We start from the raw sequence: 21,009 nt of genomic DNA, 5'->3' as shown, positions 1-21,009 counted from the left end.
CCTCCTTGTATCCCTATATGCCGTCATAGATGCCCGAAATTCTATATCCCGATTGACCAATGCCAATATTGCAATCTACCCTAAAAGCCTCCCTCACAGAGGCATCTTTTGTAGCCCCGGGAGCAAGTGCTCCTGCACCCCTTGGGCTGTTTGTTTCGCGAGCTCGCTGATTGCTCGCTGTCCCAGCGTGAAGGCGTCATGAAAGAGATGGTTGTCAGGAGAATCACACTTGATGGTCTGTTCCGTTCCATCCTCAGCTTCCTCAGTCGAAACTGACACACAGGGCGTCCACACGTCCCGGAAGCGCATCGGCTCGCCGAGGGGAAGTGTACCTCGTCCCTTGCTATCTTTGGCGTTCGCTCTTTGCATCTCCTCCTCTGTCATTGCGTCCAGAATCTTTGATGCCGGGTCTGAACTGAACCCAAGCCTGCGGGGTAACGGGGCGTAGATTGTGCCCTCAGTCTCCGCGTTTGGCACTTCGATGGGCTTTGTTTTCACTTCCTCAGGCTCCACGCCCTCAGCACCCTCCGGTTTTGTGCTTCCCCTGTCGGACCAAGAGTCCATCTGTGAGCGAAGCTGCGTGTTCCACCGCTGGGTCAGCATGGCGCTGTTCCGTATTTGTTCCGCACCCGAGTGCGGGGACGGAGGGGCTGGCCTGGCCTGCCATCCAGGGGTTAGGGAAATATCAAATAGATCAGGAATGATGATGCGAAAGCTCTCCAGCTTGCGCTGGTCCACCTTGGCGGGGGCTTCCGGGTCGGCCAATTCATCCACGTCTGTCTGACTGGCATTCTTCCAGAAATCAGAGAAGGCAATAGACTTCTCGTTCAGTGACTCGGCGTACAAGATTTCAATCTGGCTGAAAACGTGTGCAGCGAGGGCGTCCACAACGCGCTCGCCCGATGCGATGGGCATGGCGGACAGTTTCCAAATATCCCATGTCCCAAATGTGAATATCCATAGAGTCTCGTGCGGCGGCACGTCGCTGGGCGCTAGGGACAGAAATTGCTGGACTTGCTGCTCGAGATCGGGGGTGTGTGCCGGGACAGCGTACTCCTCGGTCATGAAGAAATAGTCGGCAGCGGGATTCTCGGCGATGTTAGTCTGCTGCGCCCGCAGCTGTAAGGCTTGAAGCTCGTCTTCGTATATACCGTTCGAAGTCAATCCAGATTGAAAGTCGCTAGTGGGGACGAATGAGAGCAACGAGGAGCAGGCGAGCTACCATGTAATTAGTATATGTGGAGCAAGGTTGTTCAGGTCATTGCTTACCTCTTTGCAAAGCCTCTCAGGCCAAGTAACTCTGTTTGAGCTCGTGTCGATAGAACTGCCCACCAGATCCTGGGAGCCAAAAACGACAATTCTCAAATCGATAGCTTTGGCAGGCTCCTTGCTGGACCATCTCAGAACGTTGCGATAGTCGGCGAGATGTGTAGGTGCTAAGTGGATTAAAAGAACAAGGCCAAAGACGAGCCCCGACACTCGCAGCAGTAAGCCCAACCCGCCGCGGCGGATGCGATGAGAGAAGACATGGCCAAAGGCCCTTAGGCGCTCAAGAAACGATGCAGAACGGTCATTCAGCGACTGGTACTCGTGGGAGTCGAAAGCTTTGGAGAGGAGCCCGTCCATTATGCCGCAGAAAGGGACAGTCTCGGGACAATCGCACCCTCAGATAGTCTAGGCTCGCAACATCGGACGCGATCGTCGGGCGGTGGGGGTAAAGGAGACTAAAGGGAGCGCCGCGTGCTTCGTGCAGATCATGTGTCAACGGAGTGTCAACTGTCAACAGAAATGCCAGCCGGAGAAGATTCCAGACCAGATCAGGGATCGGACTCCACAGAGTATAGAACACCAAGATCAAATCCAAAGGAGTGACAAGAGGGGAACTTGGGAAGACGATGAGATGGGAGGGACAAGGAGGGCCGAAGGATGAATACGAGTAGACAAGGAGGAAAAATGTCTCCCATGGGGGCTGACAGGTGATTCCTGCGCCATGAAATGAGGCGACTAAGGGACAGACAGCGTGGACGGCACAGTGCAGGTCGTCGTCAGCCTATGTACAAGGGTGCCTCTAATTATTATTACTTCGTATCCATTCACCAGTTAGGACTAACCATTTATCAGGTGAAGAAATGCCATTGTTTGCGGCTCCTGGCGAGGGCGGGCGCCAAGAGGGGTCAGTCAGGGGGCTCAGTCGCCAGTCGGAGCGTCTTGGCCCCTTGGCCCTCTTGGGGTCTGTAGGGCGTAGGCCACCAAGTGGAGCCATCCATGGATGTCCCGTAACAGTCCCGCTCGCCGCGACGCCGATCTGGTCGAAAGTCTAAGCAATCTGGGGTCGATCAACGGTTGGAGTAGTAGTAGTATTGAGGGAGTCAACTGGCCTTGCAATGGATCTATGCCGCTCTGCTTCCTGGACGGCCTGTTGCAAACTGAAGAGGATGAATTGCCTGGAGTCTTGGAGACGGGACATGTCGAATCTGTCGAATCTGTCCTCCGGGCTGGCGAACTAAGTGGGCTCCAGGGGTTTCGCTCCTGGTGTCTAACGCTGAAAATAGAAGCCTAATGCCGCCATGTCGCGCCTCCCATCTCCAATTCTCCATGGAAATCAATTGCAGGACTCTCGGAGTGGGTGGTCGGCTTATGCGAGCTTTGGTCTAGATTGATTGTATCTGTGCCGCCGTCTTCAGATACTACTACGTTCTTGACACCGTTAAGGCCAACGTGAAAACGGCGAGCGGCTTCCTTCCTGGACGTGGAAAGTGACAGATGGCCCACGCGACCAGGGCCCACTTGCCTGTTGGGGTGAAGGGGGGGGGGCTCATCTTTGAACTTTCACCTCTGGACTCTTTCACTGCCTCTGTCCGCCGCCCCTGGCAACTGGAACCTCACGGAAGACGCCTGCCTAAGAATTACCTATTACCTACCTACCCCAAAGGGCATGTGTATTCCAGAGAAGCCATCTGTTGCAGGATAAACCTACCTAGAGTCGACTTATTGGGCTTCCAGGGACTGCAGATATTACGTCTGAGAAGGAAAAAACTTGTTCACGAGTTCGGATTTCGTGGTGGCTGGATAACGTTTTCGTGGAGGCCATATTAATATTGCTGTGCGTAATAGGGAGGACTACGATACCCAATATTGACAGTGATGTTTCATAAGGTACGTACGAAGTATTTAGCACAGGTAATATATTACACCAAGCTCAGCATCTCACCCTTTAATTATGTTTACCTTTTATTAAATGTGGTTGGCCAACTGAGCGTAAGCACTCAAGCATTATAGCTCTTCCTCCCCCTCTGCCTGAGGAGAAGTCCAAAGCCTCTCATAGTATATATACAGGCACCTTATATATCCGGGCTGAACATCCAAACTTGGAGAGCTTCAAGAATAGACACTTGCGATGGCTGGGGATGTTAATTTACCAACATGCGAAAGGCAAGACATTATTTCCAAATGCAGATGGGTACGAGATAATTGGTGCCCAAAATGTGTCAAACGTGGTTGCATGGGGTGAATGAATGTCTGAGGTCGGCTCGAGCTAGTGAGTGATTCTTCAGTGCAATCGTTGGCGTTCTCGCCGTCGCATTTGCAGAGGCTGTCGTACATGTGGTTCTTAGGTAAGTAAGTACTTAAGGAGTAATAATGAGCATATGCGTCCGATGGCCCGGCGATTGAGAGAGTCGATGCATGCCATTTTACAATCCATATCCGTATATACCAAAGTTGAAGTATTAATACTACCACCATTTTGAACGATTATGTTTGCAATACCATAACTCATCGCGAGTGTACGTGGATGGATGCATGCGGGAGTCTGTTCCAAAGTGGCCTGCTACCTTGTGTAGGGATCATCGTCGTCATCTGTTCTTTGGTCTCTGATCGTTCTGTATTCTTCTCCCACTCCACGCACAGACAAAAAGGCTTTCCCAGCAGCACCACCATCACCTACGACGGACCGAGATCCTAATAGCGGAGGCACACACTTGAACTGCGACGCTCACTGATGCGATGGATCCAACTTGAGCCGTGAACCTCGCAGTCGATCACGTCAACGGCCTGGAGCCAATTGCGCCTGGCTATCTTCACCCGGCTCTGGCCACCCAACCATGTCCTCGACGCTGTCCTCTCAGCTCGTATTACCCGCGATGGGGAGTATATGATCGCGTCTGAATCAACTCTACCGACAGCAACTAGTAACCCAGTCAGTGCAGCCACTTACCGACACTATCCTCCACTGGGCTGCCCCCTTCCGTATCATCGCTGGAGACGTTCTCGCGTCAAGCGAGAACCATCGGCGGCGCTTTAGCCCTGGCTGGTGTCCCAATCACCTTGGGATTTCCCAGGCACAACCACGCGCGGCGGGATGCTGTCGCATTTACGGTTTCACCGGCGGGGCGCTGGGTCGTCAACTCCTAGCTCCCCAGCTGAGGCTGGTGCGGGAGTTGCGTCTGACAACCACCAAATCCACGACCACCAGATCCATGACCAAGCCGACCATCAGCCCACCTCGCCCCTCAGCGCCACCACCCATCAGCCTCAACCTTCTCCATCCCAATTCGCCTTTCCTTCGCCGGGCGATGGACAGACTCCGTCTTCGGCCTTTTCCTCGCTTCCACCAACGCTACCACCGATAGCTCGAGTAGCTTCGCCCGAACCCCCCGACGACGTCCCCAGGCCCGAACCCGTACCAGAACTAGCTTCTTGCGATCCACCGCAGCAGCAGCAGCGCTATGCCGACGATATGTCGCCCCCCACCGACAGTCGATCCGCCCACCAAGCACAGCGTTCTCCCTATAACAATATGGACTCGGGTTTCATCGGCGGCGTAGCCCTACGGAATTATAAGCGCGATCTGCAAGCCCAAGTCTCCAGCAGGCGCGATAATGCCGACGCTTCTACGACGTTGGGCACGCAGAACCATAGTTCTGCCCGCCAACGACCAGTACCGGCACCCATCAACACAAGCACACCACCAGCAAGGCCTCCCCCCCAGGTCCTGCCACAGCCCTATAGCTACAAGTCCGGAAGCTCCTCCTTTGTTGCCCCGACCGAGTTGCAAAATGCCAGCTCGAACCCCACTGGCCGTCGCCCTGCTGGCACAAGGCTGACTACGGACCCCTCGACGCTCCCCTCGTCCTCGAACCACCTCGAGCCCCAGAAGGCTAAGAAGGGCCTACCGTTTCTTAAGAATCCCATGTCAACTTTGTTGATGCGAAGGAGGAACGGCCAGACTGCCCCGGACCTCCTGCCCCCTCCTATAGCGATCGAAACCGACGAACCCACGTATGATCCTCGTATCAGAGGCACCCGTGTCCACGACTTCAGCGCCCCGAGGCGCCAGGGCCACCCAACAGGGAGCGAGCCACCGCTGCGAAGCTCCGGGCAAGATCACGCCTCGCAAGAAGAACGGCGGCCGGGCGGCCCTCCCCAACCTCGGGGCGGTTCCGCACCAGTACACGGCAAGGAGCTGGGAGTTGGGCCCTCGGAAGTTACTCTCATCGAATCCTATGGCGCGTTTGCTCCCTCAACTGGTACAAATGCCGGTTCTGCATTGTCCCATAATGCATACCAGTCCACAAGTCCCGGGCGAGCCTTCTCCCAGGGGGGCCACTCGGCGCTGCAGAAAGACGGTTCCCGCTCTTCTGTGAAGTCACAACAGACGTCCTCATCACGCTACAGCGATGCCTCGACGGCGGCGCCTTCCCGTGAAGGTACCTCGAAGAGAATGGCTAGCTCGCGGAAAATTTCGCTGTCGTCCGATATGTCGACGATGTCGAGGCCTTCTCGGCTGCCGAAGCATATGAAGAGCACGTCTTCCCGGTTCAGCTTTGACATGATCGGGGTAGCTGAAGAGGAAAGGATTTTGGAAGAGCGACATCGGCAACGCGAGGCGGAGAAGAAGGTCACAGAGGAGTTCATCCCTCGCGACTCGCGATTTGATGACTTTGATGAGGATGCATTCGACTATGACGCTATGATGGATGATGATGGGTTGGAGGAGAGAATTCCCGGAGTTAATGCTGACTATGACGAGGAAGACGATTATTATCTCGAAGAGAATCTCGATGACCCCGATAATGACCAGGATAATTTTGCGGGCTTTGCGTTTCAGCGATCCAACGGAAACTCGCCCTTGCCAACCTCCCACTCCGGAGCGACAGGGACACCGCAGGATGCCGACGATAGGTTCCTTGCATTACCACCGCAAGCCTCACCACACCTCCAGGATTCGCCCATCCCTCCTGGCCCTGAACAAGTTCAAAGTCAGCAAGCTCCCGGCGCATTGCCCGCCGGCCTGGGAATTCAAGGTGCCGGGATCCAGGGATCAGGAGAACCCGCTGTGGACGCTAGAAAGAAACCCATGTATGACGAGGACTTGTATTTTGACGATGGCATGGCGGCAGAGTTTGCCGAGGACCTCGAAAGATCCCCTTCGATAGACGGCACACCGTTTGACGAGTCAATCTTTGATAACAACGACACTGACCAGTATGGAAGGCCAATTGCGGGAGCGTTTGCCCACGCACAGTCTGAACGGCAAGCCGCTCAAGGAGGATCTATCAAGAGAGAGTCCGACATGACATCGCGGTTTTCTGCCCAGTCAGAAGTCACACGCTCGACAGCACACACTTCAGTCAGCGTTGCTGCCCTCCCTCAGCAGAGGAATGAAGCAACAGCGGACAGCCAGAAAGGCCTGGATCCAGCTCCCAGCTCATTTGTAGCCGAGCAAGGCTCCATGGCAGCTTACCAGGCGGCCCTCGCTGCGGCGGCTCACAAAGCAGCGGCGTCGGGAAAGTTTCAGTGGAGCTCGTCAGGGGCCCCCGATGAGGATGTCGACGAGCCAACGGCTGATGGGCAGCTTTTTGGGAAGCTTAATTATGACGAAGGAGACGACCAGTATGACTTTAAATATGAGAATATGGACGACTTTGAGCTCGATGACGACGCCATCATAGCCGAGGCAAACGCCAGCGCCCTGGCTAACGATTTGGATGGATGGTATGGCCAAGAATTTGGGTTCTACTCCGCTCCCGTGAACCACTCCCATGGGTCGCGGGATTCTGGCTCGTCGGCTGGTGATGGATATCAGTTTGCGAATGGAGGATTTTTCGGCCCCAAGGGAGCTGATGGCGTCAACCGCACCAAGAGTGGCCGCGTGGTCTCACGAGAGCCCAATTTGACCCCAATCACGGAGCGATCCGAGTACTCGAATCGCAACTCAGTGATGAGCATGGCTATGCCTCCCCACGGATTTGGCACCCCGGTGCAAAGCCCTGGCCTGGCACAGTTGGCCATGATGGTCGATCAAAGCGATGAGATGTCGCTTTCTGCCCTACTACGGCTACGATCAAAGGCGTGGGGTGGCTCGCAGGCTAGCCAGGCTTCGAGCAAGGAAGGGTCCCCCAAGTCTGATAGGGGGGACAATCCTCAGTTGCCGTGGACTGCCAGCTGGGGCGGACACGCCAATGGGAACAGCATTCATGGGCGGAAGGGCTCGCTCGTATCCGGGGCCAGTTATGAATCGGACGCTGGAAGCGCAGCGGGTAGCCCAACAATCACGATGTCAATGTCGACCTCAGCGCCTGTTGGATCGGATCATGGTATAGCGATGGTTGGTGCCAATTTAGCACGGCTATCTGCCTCCTCGCAGCCGGAGAAGCTTCAAACTGGCAATCTGCCTAACACAGATTATGGTGGTGACTATGGCAGCAACCCGACCTCTGCCAACCCCATGACAAGCCAAGCAGAGAGACGACGAAGCCAAGAGGGAATAAGCCCCGCTGTGTCGCACCGGCGGTCAGGGTCGGCCCATCAGCATCGCAATTCGGCAGACAGCATCTCTTACACGCGAGAGGAAGAGAGCGGGGAGATGCGCTGGGTGATCGAGAGGCGGCGTATCGACGATTCGGGCCAGGTGGAGATGGAACGAGAGGTGGTCGAGGGGGGACGGATCTAGAACCTGGGGAACTGCTGCTGCAATATCTCAAGGCGGCTCTTCGGCGTGTACCTTGAATTCTCGAACCAATTCTGGGTTGCGTACGGGCGTACCTGCTAGTTGTACGATTCGGCAAATCAAACACGCCAGTTACGATTTATGTATTACTACTTAGGAAGCCTGTCAAGGCTGGTCTGGATGGAAACTACTAGTACGAAGCAAACCTCGAAAGCTAAAGGGTTCTTGGTTCTTGGTTTGAGGCATTGGCGTTTGGACACGTGGGCAAGGAGACACATGGGCGGAAGTGACACAAAAGCGACTTGGATATTAATATCGCCCAGCTGGCTTGCCCGGGGATAGAGAGCTATGACTTTAGCATGCACGACTTGATAGTTTGGGGGCCCTTGGGAGGCTTCTCTGGATACGGATAGAGCCTGTGAACTGGATACGTATAATACAACAAGACCTCATGAGCTATGAGAGGCTCCCATTCTGTCTCCAATGGCGCCACTCGGGTGTCATGTGCTACTGCCCAAGAATTCGACTCGTTGGGATCCAACATGCACACATAATAGTAGTAGTAATAATACTAGTACGGAGTAGTATCCGTCTGTATCAGCGCCTACTGAGATGAGCACCGACGTCGGCCATAAAACCCCCACAAACCCCAGTCCCCCACTGCCTCCACCGGCTCCCCGGTGAGCCACCGACGTCGTTGCGCATTGTGTTCTCGAATTTCCAAGGCTGTCTAGGTTCTGGCTGCGCCCTCTCTTTCCCAGCTGATCAGGCATTGTTTGGGCTGGACCTACGTACGCGGACTCGCCGTACTCGGCCAGCGCATTAATGCACTATCGGGACGGAACGAGACCCTGGAGTTCAACTTACATAGCAAATACTACTACGAATTCACTCACCTAACAAGGCAAGTTGCTGGAGGACGCTCAGGGCAGCAGGTCAGCTGTGCATCTCTAGCTCTCCACACGGAAGTGCCGCTTTGCCATTGAGCCTATCACTGTGCGCCGATTGCAGTACGAGGGAGGGGGATCGGGTCTTGGAGAACAGGTAGATGGGGTTCTCCACGGAATACTTCCTACGGATACGAAGTGTTATTACCTACTGCTCAATTCACTTACTGTGGCCCCAGTGTGCGTCGCATCGAATATTGGTCACGGGGTATTATTCTTGTCTTCTCTAAACGCGGATATGGCGTGTCTCACCAGGGCCCAAGAAGTTAAGAACAGACTCCAAGCGCCCAAGTAGAGCTAAGGTGAGCTTGCCAGGCTCCTTGGCCGCATTTGGTCTCATCCTCGTCCAATCCATTGCTCGGATGGCCTCCATGATCGCCAACAAAGGATCGGTCCGCGCGCGGTGTTTAAATGGGCCCTGTCGCCCAGTTTTGGCCTCTCGCCTCTGTGCTCTTGGGTTTCTTCTCTGGACTCGACATTTTCTTCAGTCGCCTCGCTCAATGCCAGCGTGAGACTCTGTGTTGGTTCTACCTGTGCTCGATTCAACCAGCCGGACACGTCTGTGTTGAACACCGCCTGCTGTTTGATGCCTTAGCGCTCTGTTTGCGGCCAATTCCCCCTAACGACTTGTCTCGATAAAGTACGGATTGGAACTGCCCCGCGCAGGTGCTCGGCCGTGCTCCGTCTAGTACCATGGCTGCTGCCTCGCCCGACACGTCCCCAGGGGACCCTGATAAGGAAGAGAAGAGGATTGGCGACCATGAGGTTGACGGCGGTGTCACTGGTGTGCTTGAGCCACAAGACTTGAGGAATGCCGACGGCTCATCTATCAATTCGGCCTCGGATGTCTTGGCCCTGCAGGACATGGACCCCGCCATGAACATGAAGATGCACTTGGTGAACAACGTGAGTAGCGGCTTCGGCGGGTCCTGGAGGTGTTTTCGCATCTTCTCCGTCTCCTGCCTGATGTCTCGAGTGCTAACCCGTGGCCGGTTGGGTATTAAAAGGCTATTGACGAGATTGGCTGGACACCCTACCATCTGAAGCTCTTCTTCCTCAACGGGTTCGGGTAAGGCTTTGCACATCTTTGAACCATTGGGTAACCCCATCCGTCACTGACACTCTGTGTGTCGTAGCTATGCTGTGGATTCTCTGATCCTCCTCTTTCAGTCCATCATTGCGGATCAGTCGTTCAAGGAATTCGGAGCTAAGAGCTATGTGAACGGCCTCACCATTGCCGCCTACGTGGGCATGCTGGCCGGTGCCATCTTCTGGGGCTTTAGTGCCGACATCATCGGCCGAAAGTACGCCTTCAACATCTCCCTCTTGATCTGCTCGGCGAGCTGCATCATCGCTGGCGCCATGCCCAACTGGCCTTCGCTTGGTCTCTTCATCGCCCTGCTCGGTTTTGGCGGCGGCGGCAATCTCGTCATGGACACCACCGTCTTTCTCGAGTTCCTCCCCAGTCAGAAGCAGTGGCTCTTGACCCTGCTTGCTGGCTGGTGGGGAGTTGGACAGGCCATCGCCGGCTTCATCGCCTGGGGCTTCATGGCCCCCGAGAAGTGGAACTGCCCCGACGCCGAGTCCTGCACCCGCGATAACAACTGGGGTTGGCGGTATGTCCTGTTCACCGGCGGTGCTCTTGTCTTCGTCCTGTCCATCCTGCGCGTCACCGTCGTCCGTCTGCGCGAGACGCCCAAGTATCTTCTTGGCCTGGGCAAGGATGCCGAGGTCATCGAGACGTTCGAGTTCCTGGCTAAAAAGTACAACCGGCCCTGCTCGCTGACCCTCGAGAAGCTCGAGGCCTGTGGGAGCATCCAGTCGGCGCACCGGGGAAATCGCGCTTCGGTGGGCGAGATGATGATTCATCTCCGCGGCCTCTTCGTCACCAAGAAGATGGCCATCTCGACGGCTATGATCTGGTTCTCCTGGACCTTAATTGGTCTGGCCTACCCGCTTTTCCAGGTGTTCCTCCCGTAAGTCTGCTGCTCCTCCCTCGATCTGGCTTCCAATACCTACTGGTGGTTGTAACTTTGTTGACCTGCCTACAGTCAGTACCTCGAGGCACGTGGCGCCGTCTTCAACCGATCCAAGCATGAGACGTGGCGCAACTACGCCCTCACCAACACGAGCAGCATCTTCGGCCCCATCGCCGCAGGTTTTCTGTGCAACTTGCGCGTCCTCGGCCGCAAGTACACCATGGTGGTCGGGGCGCTCATCACCTGCGCCTTCTTTTTCGGCTACACGGCCGTCAAGAAGGACTACGAGGACCTCGTCTTCACCTGCATGATAGCCTTCTGCCTCAACATCTACTACGGGTGTCTGTACGCGTACACGCCCGAGGTGATGCCCAGCGCGCACCGCGCCTCGGGCAACGGCATCTCGGTCGCGTGCAACCGCGTCATGGGCATCATCTCGGCGGTTGTCGCGTCCGAGGGCGACACGAGCACGAGCGTTCCCATCTATGTGTGCGCTGCGCTCTTCATCCTCGCGGCCATCACGGCGGCCTTGTTCCCCTTTGAGCCGTACGGGCGGAGGAGCTCATGAGCAGGGTGTGGGGTGAGTTGTGGGCCGACGATGAGGTATATGATGAATCATGGCGAGATGAACTTAAAGAGGAATAGAGATATCCAATAGAAGAATTACTAGGGATTTATTTCGAACTCGCCGTCTTGTAGCACCCCAATCGACGACCGAGTGATGGTTGATGTGATGGTAGGTAATGGAGAGTTATCGGACAAATTCTAGAAGGCACTCGCTGACTAAAAAAGTGTCCGAGGATCGCCACTCACCTCACTCCTCTCGAACTTTCTCATCTCGCATCATCAACGCCGACCGTCTTATCGGTACTCATCGTCATGTTTTTATCTCCTTTTTAATTTGTTCAAGAGTTTAGACAAGTCTCAATTTCCCCAGTTCATAATTTCCCTTATGGCCGCGCCTGCGACCATACCTCGGATCTGCAAATCATGTTTTCGGTCGATTCGACAACCGAAGGCACCAAGATGCGCATACTACAGCTCCAAGGCCGGTGAATCAAAATCGCCCAGCGAAGCCAACCCGTATCAAAATGCAGAACTGGAACCTAAACAACAGAAGCCGGCGGCCAAGACACCCCGGGAACCTGGGGCAATGAGCCGGCGACTGGAGCAGGCTACCGAGGATGCCCTTCTCACCGGTGGCAGTGCCGGCCGACGTGCCATCGAGGACGCTGGCTTCTCGGAGGAGCTGAAGGAGAAGCTTCTTGACAAGGTCAAAGACGCCAAGTTCAGGAGCCAGTTTGCGGGCGCCCTCGCTCAGGCTGACATGTCACCGGCCGCAGGGGCGGGCACGCGGGGCATTGCCAGCGCGCAGCCCTGGGCGGGAGAGGAGGCCACGGGGGACACTGTCCTGCGAATGCTCGACGACGCTCATAAGCCCCTCAAACCCGGGTCTAGGGGCAGGTTTGAGCCACCTCCCGTGGACATGCGCCTTAAGCGTGAGCCAGCCCCGAACTCCCGTCAGAGGATGGCGAGCGCGCGGGACAGAGCGCAGATGTACGCGGGCATGGGGATCAAGGAAAGCAAGGGGCTAAATGAAAGGGAAAAGGAGGATCTTAGGAAAGAGTTCCGTGAGAGGTTCTCGCCCGGCGCTAGATCCATGCCCAACTCCCTCGCGGGCCTCGCGGCGTTGGCCAATGAGAGAATTGAGGACGCAATTGCTAGAGGACAGTTCAAGAATATTCCCCGCGGAAAGGGTATCGAGAGGGACACACGAGCCGACAATCCCTTCATCGACACGACCGAGTACATCATGAACAAGATGATTCAGCGCCAGGAGATTGTTCCACCCTGGATAGAGAAGCAGCAAGACATCACCAAACAACTGCAGACCTTCCGCGCGCGGCTTCGGAATGACTGGAAGCGCCACGCTGCGAGGATGATTTCTTCCAAGGGAGGTTCTTTGCTGGAGCAGATGCACAAGGCTGAGCAGTACGCCAAGGCCGAGAAGGTGCACAATCCCAGGGTCAGGAACGTGGACCAGATTCCGGTGCCGGCGTATTCATCAGACGAACCGGTCATGTTCAAGGTGCGACAACAAATGCAGGAAACTGCCGAAGCCGCTGCCAAGGCGCCCGAAGCCGGACCGGGGGAGGCTCTACCACCCCCCTTCCGGGATCTAGAGTGGGAGACGGCCGAGAATGCATATATGACGCTGGCCATAGACAACCTCAACTCGATGACCCGAGCCTACAACCTGATGGCGCCCGACCTGGCCAAGAAACCATACTTTTCCCTGCAGCGCGAGCTGGCTTCGTGTTTCGCCGACGTCGCGCCGCAACTGGCCAAGGAGATCAAAGAGAGGGCTACACGGCCGAAGCAGACTGCGGGCTTTGGCGCGATGGAGAAGCCGGCTACCAGTATAATGGATCATTTCAGGGGAGGCGACAACCCGAAGGTCCACGTCGAAGCCGAGGAAAAAGCATATGGGTTCCGAGAGTGGTGGAGAGACGTGTGGGGGAGCAGATGATGAGACTGGGGTAGCCATCGATCACCCCACCTCTCGCTTTGCATTGACGATGCATCAGTTGGCATTGCCGGTGTCGTGTAATATTACATAGTATGTAACATATACTATCTATCGTGTTGGCAGATCATTTTGTAATATTATTAGCGAGGTTCTTTGTTTGAAATCTGGGAGTCCTCTGTGCATGTCTCGCTCTTGGAGTCTTTAAGAGTCAAGGGTGAGACCTGGGGTCGGGGAGCTCGGCCGGTTACCTTCCTCATACGGCATAGAGTTCTCATTTCTCATCCCTGAACACTTCTCCGTACGAGTACTTTGTAAGGAAATGGATTCGGGGCCGTGCTCATATCAATAAGGCGTTGGGCTGGGAGTGTCTGGGCTTGTCCGTGACCGAGAGAGTTCTGGTTTGGAGTTTAGATGCTGCTCTGGATGCCACATAGCATGTCGTTGGTTAAGGTTCACGTGGCGAAATGTTCTGGAATGTCGGTCCTCCCGCACTGCCGGGGGTCGCATCAAACTCTCATGCAAGCTTAATTGTAGAGGTCTCAGACCTTCCAATGCAGAAATAGAACGCATTGCGCAAGACGGCGAGGAAATACTATGTACCTAGCGAGTAGTAAGCAGCATATTGGCATTTGCAAAGAGTCCCGGGGAGAAGACCGCAACTGCCTCCAAGGCTCCAATCCACATGGAATGATGGCACCTGCCCAGTGCCAAGTGCCAAGTTCCATGCCAGCATCCCCGGGTCGTCCCTGCCCGACATTGGGCGGCGCCACCATCGAAAGCGGCAAGGCGCGGCTGCAGAAAGACCTCTCGGGCGCGACTCAGGCCCCTCCTTGAGCAATCCTCAGTCGTCCTCCACACAGTCCGCCGAATCCAGTGAATCCACTGGTGAGTCCACTCCCACGGGTCACGGGCAAGTCGGTGCGCCCGACGGGTCACAACCGTCAGATGGCCCAATGGGCAACCTTCACGAGCCTCCAATTGTGACTGCAAAAGGCAGGGTTTTCACCACTTGACCTCTCACCTCAGTAACCTCACCCTGGCCGATTTTGCGGGCAGCAAGGCGACTGGCTCAAACAAGCCACAGCAGCTCCGCGCCCAGACCAGGTCACCAGGAACCCCCTACTCCCTGGGTCCCTATTACCAGGCTAGCAGCAGATGAGACGATTGCGAGAATCGTTGACAGACCCCATATTAATTTCTGTCTGCCTTACACTACCACTAGTATCCGTACCACCAACTTGGACCCCTTCCATCTAACGTCTCCTCCGCAGCATTCTTCTCGTCCCTTGGGCACGCGACACTCATTGCTGCGTCGCCTTTTGCATCTCAGGTAATATCGCCAGTCGCAAGACTCACCTCGACAGCGCAATGGACGACAAGGTCGATGGGGCCAGCGTCAAGGCTGCCGACGCTCCCGAGGGACCCAGCCTGCACACCGATCCTGCCCCCGAGAAGACGCTGCAGAATGTCGTCGACTACGCCCGCGCCGCCACTGCCAAGGAGCAGAACATGTCGCTGCTCGAGGGCATCAGGCTGTACCCCAAGGCCATCATGTTCAGCGTCATCATCTCCACCTGCATTGTCATGGAGGGCTACGACATTTGTCTCATCAACAACTTCTATGCCTTTTCCCAGTTCAAACGCAAGTACGGTGTCCCGACCGCTGATGGTGGCTACGAGGTCACCGCGCCCTGGCAGGCTGGTCTGAGCAATGTGAGATCCCCTCACCCGACCCCGGGGGTTTAATTTTGCTTCTGCCCAGAGGGATTGTCTGACTCTGAATCTAGGGCGCCTACTGTGGTGAGATGATCGGTCTCTTCATCAATGGTTATGTTTCAGAGCGCTTCGGCTACCGCTGGACTCTTCTGGGTAGTCTCGTCTGGCTCACCGGCTTCATCGCCCTCTTCTTCACGGCCGATAACGTTCAGACTCTGCTCGCTGCCGAGATTCTCTGCGGCATCCCTTGGGGTATCTTCCAGGTATGGAACCTTTTATGAAACAAGCCCCCAAGCTGTCTTTTTACTCATGGTGTTACCCAGACCATCACCATCAGCTACGCATCGGAGGTCTGCCCTGTCGGTCTGCGTGGCTATCTCACCACCTACGTCAACGCCTGCTGGGGCATCGGGCAGCTCATCGGCATCGGCGTCATCTACTCGGTGCTGGACCGCACAGATCAGTGGGCCTACCGCCTGCCCTACGGCCTGCAGTGGATGTGGCCTCTGCCCCTGTTCATCGGCATCTACTTGGCACCGGAGTCGCCCTGGTGGCTAGTGCGAAAGGGCCGCATCGAGGATGCCAAGAAAGCCCTCCTGCGCCTCACCACTATCAGAGCCGACAGCGACTTTGATGCCGATGAGACCATTGGTATGATGGTCCACACCACCGCTCTCGAGGAGAAGATCACCGCTGGCGCCTCGTACTGGGATTGCTTCAAGGGTATCGACCTGCGTCGCACCGAGATTGTCTGCATGGTTTGGGCCATCCAGAACCTGAGCGGCAATTCCTTCTCCAATTACTCGACGTACTTCCTGAGCCAGGCGGGGCTCGATGAGCGCGACTCGTATAGGTTCGCTATGGGGCAGTACTCTATCAACATTGCTGGTGTCCTGGGAGCCTGGGGACTCATGACGCTGGGCGTCGGACGTCGCTCGCTGTATCTTTATGGGCTGTGCGGCCTCTGCGCCATGCTCTTCATCCTCGGGTTTCTGGGGTTGGTTCCCGATGAGAAGAAGAGCCAGCGTGGCATAGCCACGGGTAGCGTCATGATTCTCTGGGCTCTGGTCTACCAGCTGACTGTGGGTACCGTGGCGTACTCACTGGTGGGTGAGATCTCGTCGCGTCGTCTGCAGATGAAGACGATTGTGCTCGGCCGAAACCTCTAGTGAGTTCATGCTACCATTTGTGTGGCTTAAGGGATGAATGCTAATGCATGGGGTAGCCTCGTTGTCGCCATTATCACCGGTGTTGTCACGCCTTACATGCTAAATCCTACCGCCTGGAACTGGCAGAATTATGCAGGCTTCTTCTGGGTACGTTTGACTTATCTGTGAAATATACAGGCACGTGTATGGGAGCTGACAAGAACCTACAGGGAGGCATCTGCTTCTTCTGCATCATCTACACGTGGTTCCGCCTGCCGGAGCCCCGAGGACGCACCTATGCCGAGCTGGACGTCTTGTTCGAGAAGAAGATACCGGCGCGCAAGTTTGAGAAAACGGAGGTAAATGTGTTTGAAGAGAATGTCGAGGACCAGGTCATCGACCAGTTCAACCAGGTCTTCCACACGCACAGCGCGCAAGACGCGGGTGCTAACAAGGTCTAATTGAAGAGAGGCTGAGCGGGTTGCTGCAGTCTTGGGCTCTACTGATGGTGCAGTTCCGGAATTTGGCATGGCTCTATGCCATCAAGCATATATGTACTTCGTATACCCGTAATCATAATCCACATATTCAGCCAGCGTTAGCGGGCTTCCGTTCTCTGCGACAGCACCGAATTCATAATATGTCGGAGCGTCATGCGGGGATGGGATAGTTAGTATATATAATATCCTGGAGCATCACCTCGACTAGGTATACAATACAAATCCTTTCGGCATTCAAGGTCACAATAGCGAGTTTGGGCCGAATACGACGCTGACTACTCGTAGAAGCCCCTTATGTTCCATTATTCAGCTAGAGGAGAGCGGTCAAGAAGAATGCCGAAAGGCGAATCCCGTTTGTGCAGCCCGTATCCGTAGCTAGCGACCCAATGATGGGCGTTGATTGCCCATCACGCCACTACCTAACAGAAAATGCAGATGAAATGGCGTGTGTGTTGCTAGGTGTGTCACATGCAGCTATGGATCGGATTCCAAAGCTGTCCGGGACTGGCCACAAGTGGGAAGGGACAGACAGGGGTTGCCATTGCGCAAACTGTAATATTCGTTTTTTTTTCTCTCAATAGCGATGGGATCGGGTTGAGGACCAAGTCTTTGAAACAGGCTGCAGTGCAATTCCCTGTCCACCGCCATTTAGCCTCTTTGCATAAGGTAGCTCAGTACGGAGTAGTATTACTTTCGATTTCCCGAAAGGGCCCTGGACCTCTGAAGCGCACCACTCATGTGGTGAATTTACCTTATGTACCTCAGCAGCACCTAGGTACTACTACTACTACTGAGGACACTCAAGTACTCCGTAGATGCCACGAGGACAATGTATCCGTGCAAAGGTCTCATCTCCATCTTTTCGGTCTGACGTTACTCACAGGGGACGCCGGTGCACGGACTTCCACGCTGTCTGTCTGGCTCTCTGGGTGTCTGTCACCTGCTGCAAGTGCGCCGGAGTGTCTCGCCTCGGCGTTCCCCAGCAAGTCTCCAGCCTCCAGGTGGCCCGGTCTGTACCGTACCTTCCTGCATCTAGGCTAATACTCGTAGCGCCCTTTCCATCCCGTCCCCTTCCTCCAAAACATTCTTCCCACCACCCTTCTGTTGTGTTTCCTTCTCTCCTCCATCTCCCCCCTCCATCATAATAATCTGCCAGCCCATCATGCTGTCAACGACCTTCAAGACTGTTGGCGTTCGGCAGGCTGCCCTGCGCACCCGGTTCGCCCCCGTGGTTGCCTCGCGCGCCATTTCCATCTGGAGCAACGTGCCCCAGGGCCCTCCTGTGAGTAACGCTCCGATCATGCGCCGACCTGCGCCAACTTTGGCCAGCCCACCCATTGCACTGCTAACAAGGCCAATTGCAGGATGTGAGTTAGAAATATTGTTCTGCACCGTCTCCAGGTCATCTGGACCCTCTCCGGAACCTGTTGTAAATCATCTAGACACGTGGTTTTGCTGACTTAGCTTGCCTTGCCTTGATATAGGCCATTCTGGGTATGTCATACGATTAATGCTCCAGCCCATCAGTTGTCACGTTTTCGCTAATGCATCCCCTCAGGTATCAGCGAAGCCTTCAAGGCCGACTCGAACCCCAAGAAGATCAACCTCGGTGCGCCGCCCTTCTTCCCGTATACTGTCGCGCCCACCACCAATCCAGGAACGTCTGCTGACAGTGGGTCTGTTTAGGTGTTGGCGCGTACCGTGATGATGCTGGAAAGCCCTATGTCCTGCCCTCGGTCCGTGAGGCTGAGCAGCGTGTCATCGACGAGAAGATGAACAAGGAGTACGCTGGCATCACCGGTGTTCCCGAGTTCCCCAAGGCTGCTGCCAAGCTCGCCTATGGCGTCGACTCGCCCGTCCTCGACCGCATCGCCGTGACCCAGACCATCTCTGGTACTGGTGCCCTCCGTATTGGTGCCGAGTTCCTCAAGCGCTGGCACAATGGCGAGAAGAAGATCCGCATCCCCACGCCCTCGTGGGCCAACCACAAGGCCGTCTTCCAGGATGCCGGCCTCAAGGTTGAGCAGTACCGTTACTACAACAAGGATACCATTGGTCTCGACTTCGAGGGCTTGATCGAGGACCTCAAGGAGGCTCCCCGCGGCAGCATCTTCCTCTTCCATGCCTGCGCCCACAATCCTACTGGTGTCGACCCTACCCCTGCGCAGTGGGAGGAGATCTCCGCCGTCTGCTCGCAGCAGGGCCACCTGCCCTTCTTCGACATGGCCTATCAGGGATTCGCCAGCGGCGACTCTGACCGCGACGCCTTTGCCGTTCGCCGGTTCATCGAGGACGGCCACAATATCCTTCTTTGCCAGTCTTTCGCCAAGAACATGGTTAGTCAATGCTGCACGAATGGGGTGCCCATGTTTCCCAGTTTGCTGACATTGTGCTTCCTAGGGTCTCTACGGTGAGCGTGCTGGTGTCTTCTCTATTGTCGGCGAGAACGCCGAGGAGGTCAAGCGCCTCGACTCGCAGGTCAAGATCATCATCCGCCCCATGTACTCCAACCCCCCCATCCACGGCGCCCGTATTGCTGCCACTATCCTGAACGACCCCAAGCTGTACCAGCAGTGGCAGGGCGAAGTCAAGGGCATGGCCGACCGCATCATCACCATGCGCAAGCTGCTCCGTGGGAAGCTCGAGTCTCTCGGTTCCAAGCACGACTGGTCTCACATCACCGACCAGATCGGCATGTTCGCTTACACCGGCCTCAAGCCCGAGGAGGTAGAGAAGATCACCAAGAACCACTCCGTTTACCTGACCAAGGATGGACGTATCTCCGTCTCTGGTATCACTAGCGAGAACGTCACTCACCTCGCCGAGGCCATCTTCAAGGTCAAGGGTTAAAGGGGCATAATTAATGGGAGATAGCCACGGTGTGGGCTGCAAAATGAGCATTTCGGAGCGCACCTTTTCAGCACTAATTTTCGGCGTCGGCAATCTACCAAATAGGAAAAGTCACAATGATTCAGTCCATGCCTCTGGCCGGCATAGGTTGGTTCTGGTTGATATTCCATTTGTATTAGTAGTACTTTCGATAGATACTTGCCCCAATCTGCCATTCTCGTGGCTTCTACGAATGACCAATGTCAAAGCCTTCGTAACATCGTGCTATCATAAAATCGTTACCCCTTTTGCAGCCTCTCTAGATCCCCCCTAGCATCATCAATCTGACGCCCCATCTCGCGGTATACCCTCGCCATTTCTCGCATCGTCCTCTCCTTGCTCGCCCCTCCCTTCACACCAACACCATACTCGGCAAGATCGGCCTTCATGCCTTTGATACGCTCCCCGGTTCGTCCCCTGGCGTCTTGCAGATGCAACGAGTAGCTCTTGAGCACAGCGATCGCCTCGGGTGTGTAGATCTCGGCGCGAGTCGCATGCAGCGCCGTCTCGACATGTGCCTGGGCGTGCTGCGACTGCAGCGCCACCTCGGCCGCCCGGAGGTCGACGCTCCGGGCGGCAACGCCGTGCTTGGCCTCGAGGGCGCGGATAAGGCGCGCCAGGCTCGCGGCGTAGGTGTCGAGGAGGCCCGTCAGCGCGGCGAGGGTGCGCAGGCGGGCGGCGGCGAGGGCGTGGTGGGCGTCGGACTCGGCCTGGGCGAGGGCGGAGGCGGCCTGGGCGAGGGAGGGGATGTGGCGGTGGAGGTAGGAGGGGTTGGTGGTGGGGTTGGTGATGCGGGCGAGGTTGAGGGCCGAGGAGCGCAGGTGCGAGGACAGGAGGGCGGCGAGGTCCGGGAGGAGGGTGTCGAGGTCGGTGAGGGGCGGGCTGGAGAGGAGGAGGGCGGTTGAGTCTGGCGGTAGGGGAGGGGCGGAGGGGTCGAGGAGCAAAGGGAGGAGGAGCAGGAGATCTAGGAGAGGCTCGGGGAGGTTCGGTTGCTGCTTCTGTTGGACTCGAGGAGGGTGCTGGCCTATGCGACCGCTCGTTGTGGTCCGGGAGGGCTGATCTGGCGGTGAGACTGTGGCGATGGCGCGGGTCAGGAGGTGTTCCTTTGCTGCCTTTAGTCGGTGCTTGTCAAGTTCCTGGAAATATAAGTTAGTACTCGCTGGAGTCATTTGTACGAGAGGGCAATAACTGACCTCCTTCACCCTCTTCCGCTCCTTGGCCGCGGGGTCGTCCTTGGTTGACCCATCGGGGTTGAGTATGACGTTGGTGAGCTTGTTGTAGAGATTGGCAAAGTCGGGGTTATTTCGCAAGACAGAGTCGTCTACTGGAGGGAACATGGTATCAGATCA

General features: G+C 55.9%; 7 protein-coding genes across 7 annotated transcripts; 5 read left to right on the top strand and 2 right to left on the bottom strand.

The window, feature by feature from the left end:
* Nucleotides 1-93: 93 nt before the first annotated feature.
* Nucleotides 94-1,626, bottom strand: ACO1O0_006130 (uncharacterized protein; the record flags this gene model as incomplete). The annotated part of the gene is made up of 2 exons (XM_083195526.1): nucleotides 94-1,218; nucleotides 1,270-1,626. The coding sequence occupies 2 exons, from the start codon at nucleotides 1,624-1,626 to the stop codon at nucleotides 94-96; spliced, it is 1,482 nt and encodes a 493-aa protein (XP_083048542.1).
* Nucleotides 1,627-4,738: 3,112 nt separating this feature from the next.
* Nucleotides 4,739-7,954, top strand: ACO1O0_006129 (uncharacterized protein; the record flags this gene model as incomplete). Its single annotated transcript, XM_083195525.1, has 1 exon — nucleotides 4,739-7,954. One exon carries the CDS (start codon nucleotides 4,739-4,741, stop codon nucleotides 7,952-7,954), a length of 3,216 nt encoding a protein of 1,071 aa, XP_083048541.1.
* A 1,637-nt stretch (nucleotides 7,955-9,591) lies between these two features.
* FGR2 (MFS transporter) lies at nucleotides 9,592-11,445 on the top strand (the record flags this gene model as incomplete). Its single annotated transcript, XM_083195524.1, has 4 exons — nucleotides 9,592-9,804; nucleotides 9,906-9,967; nucleotides 10,035-10,874; nucleotides 10,950-11,445. The coding sequence occupies 4 exons, from the start codon at nucleotides 9,592-9,594 to the stop codon at nucleotides 11,443-11,445; spliced, it is 1,611 nt and encodes a 536-aa protein (XP_083048540.1).
* A 422-nt stretch (nucleotides 11,446-11,867) lies between these two features.
* On the top strand, nucleotides 11,868-13,407 carry ACO1O0_006127 (ASST-domain-containing protein; the record flags this gene model as incomplete). Its single annotated transcript, XM_083195523.1, is given in 2 exon segments — nucleotides 11,868-11,929; nucleotides 11,949-13,407. 2 exon segments carry the CDS (start codon nucleotides 11,868-11,870, stop codon nucleotides 13,405-13,407), a joined length of 1,521 nt encoding a protein of 506 aa, XP_083048539.1.
* Nucleotides 13,408-14,775: 1,368 nt separating this feature from the next.
* ACO1O0_006126 (uncharacterized protein) lies at nucleotides 14,776-16,732 on the top strand (the record flags this gene model as incomplete). The annotated part of the gene is made up of 5 exons (XM_083195522.1): nucleotides 14,776-15,120; nucleotides 15,195-15,386; nucleotides 15,447-16,291; nucleotides 16,349-16,439; nucleotides 16,502-16,732. 5 exons carry the CDS (start codon nucleotides 14,776-14,778, stop codon nucleotides 16,730-16,732), a joined length of 1,704 nt encoding a protein of 567 aa, XP_083048538.1.
* A 1,201-nt stretch (nucleotides 16,733-17,933) lies between these two features.
* Nucleotides 17,934-19,621, top strand: AAT1 (pyridoxal phosphate-dependent transferase; the record flags this gene model as incomplete). The annotated part of the gene is made up of 5 exons (XM_083195521.1): nucleotides 17,934-18,053; nucleotides 18,256-18,265; nucleotides 18,330-18,380; nucleotides 18,458-19,107; nucleotides 19,172-19,621. 5 exons carry the CDS (start codon nucleotides 17,934-17,936, stop codon nucleotides 19,619-19,621), a joined length of 1,281 nt encoding a protein of 426 aa, XP_083048537.1.
* Nucleotides 19,622-19,899: 278 nt separating this feature from the next.
* On the bottom strand, nucleotides 19,900-20,997 carry ACO1O0_006124 (uncharacterized protein; the record flags this gene model as incomplete). The annotated part of the gene is made up of 2 exons (XM_083195520.1): nucleotides 19,900-20,796; nucleotides 20,854-20,997. The coding sequence occupies 2 exons, from the start codon at nucleotides 20,995-20,997 to the stop codon at nucleotides 19,900-19,902; spliced, it is 1,041 nt and encodes a 346-aa protein (XP_083048536.1).
* Between the last annotated feature and the right edge of the window lie 12 nt (nucleotides 20,998-21,009).

This window comes from Amphichorda felina (assembly GCF_050947745.1).
Source record: "Amphichorda felina strain 45539 chromosome Unknown scaffold_6, whole genome shotgun sequence".
Classification (NCBI taxonomy): Eukaryota; Fungi; Ascomycota; class Sordariomycetes; order Hypocreales; family Bionectriaceae; genus Amphichorda; species Amphichorda felina.
This window is presented reverse-complemented; position numbering and strand designations above follow the sequence as displayed.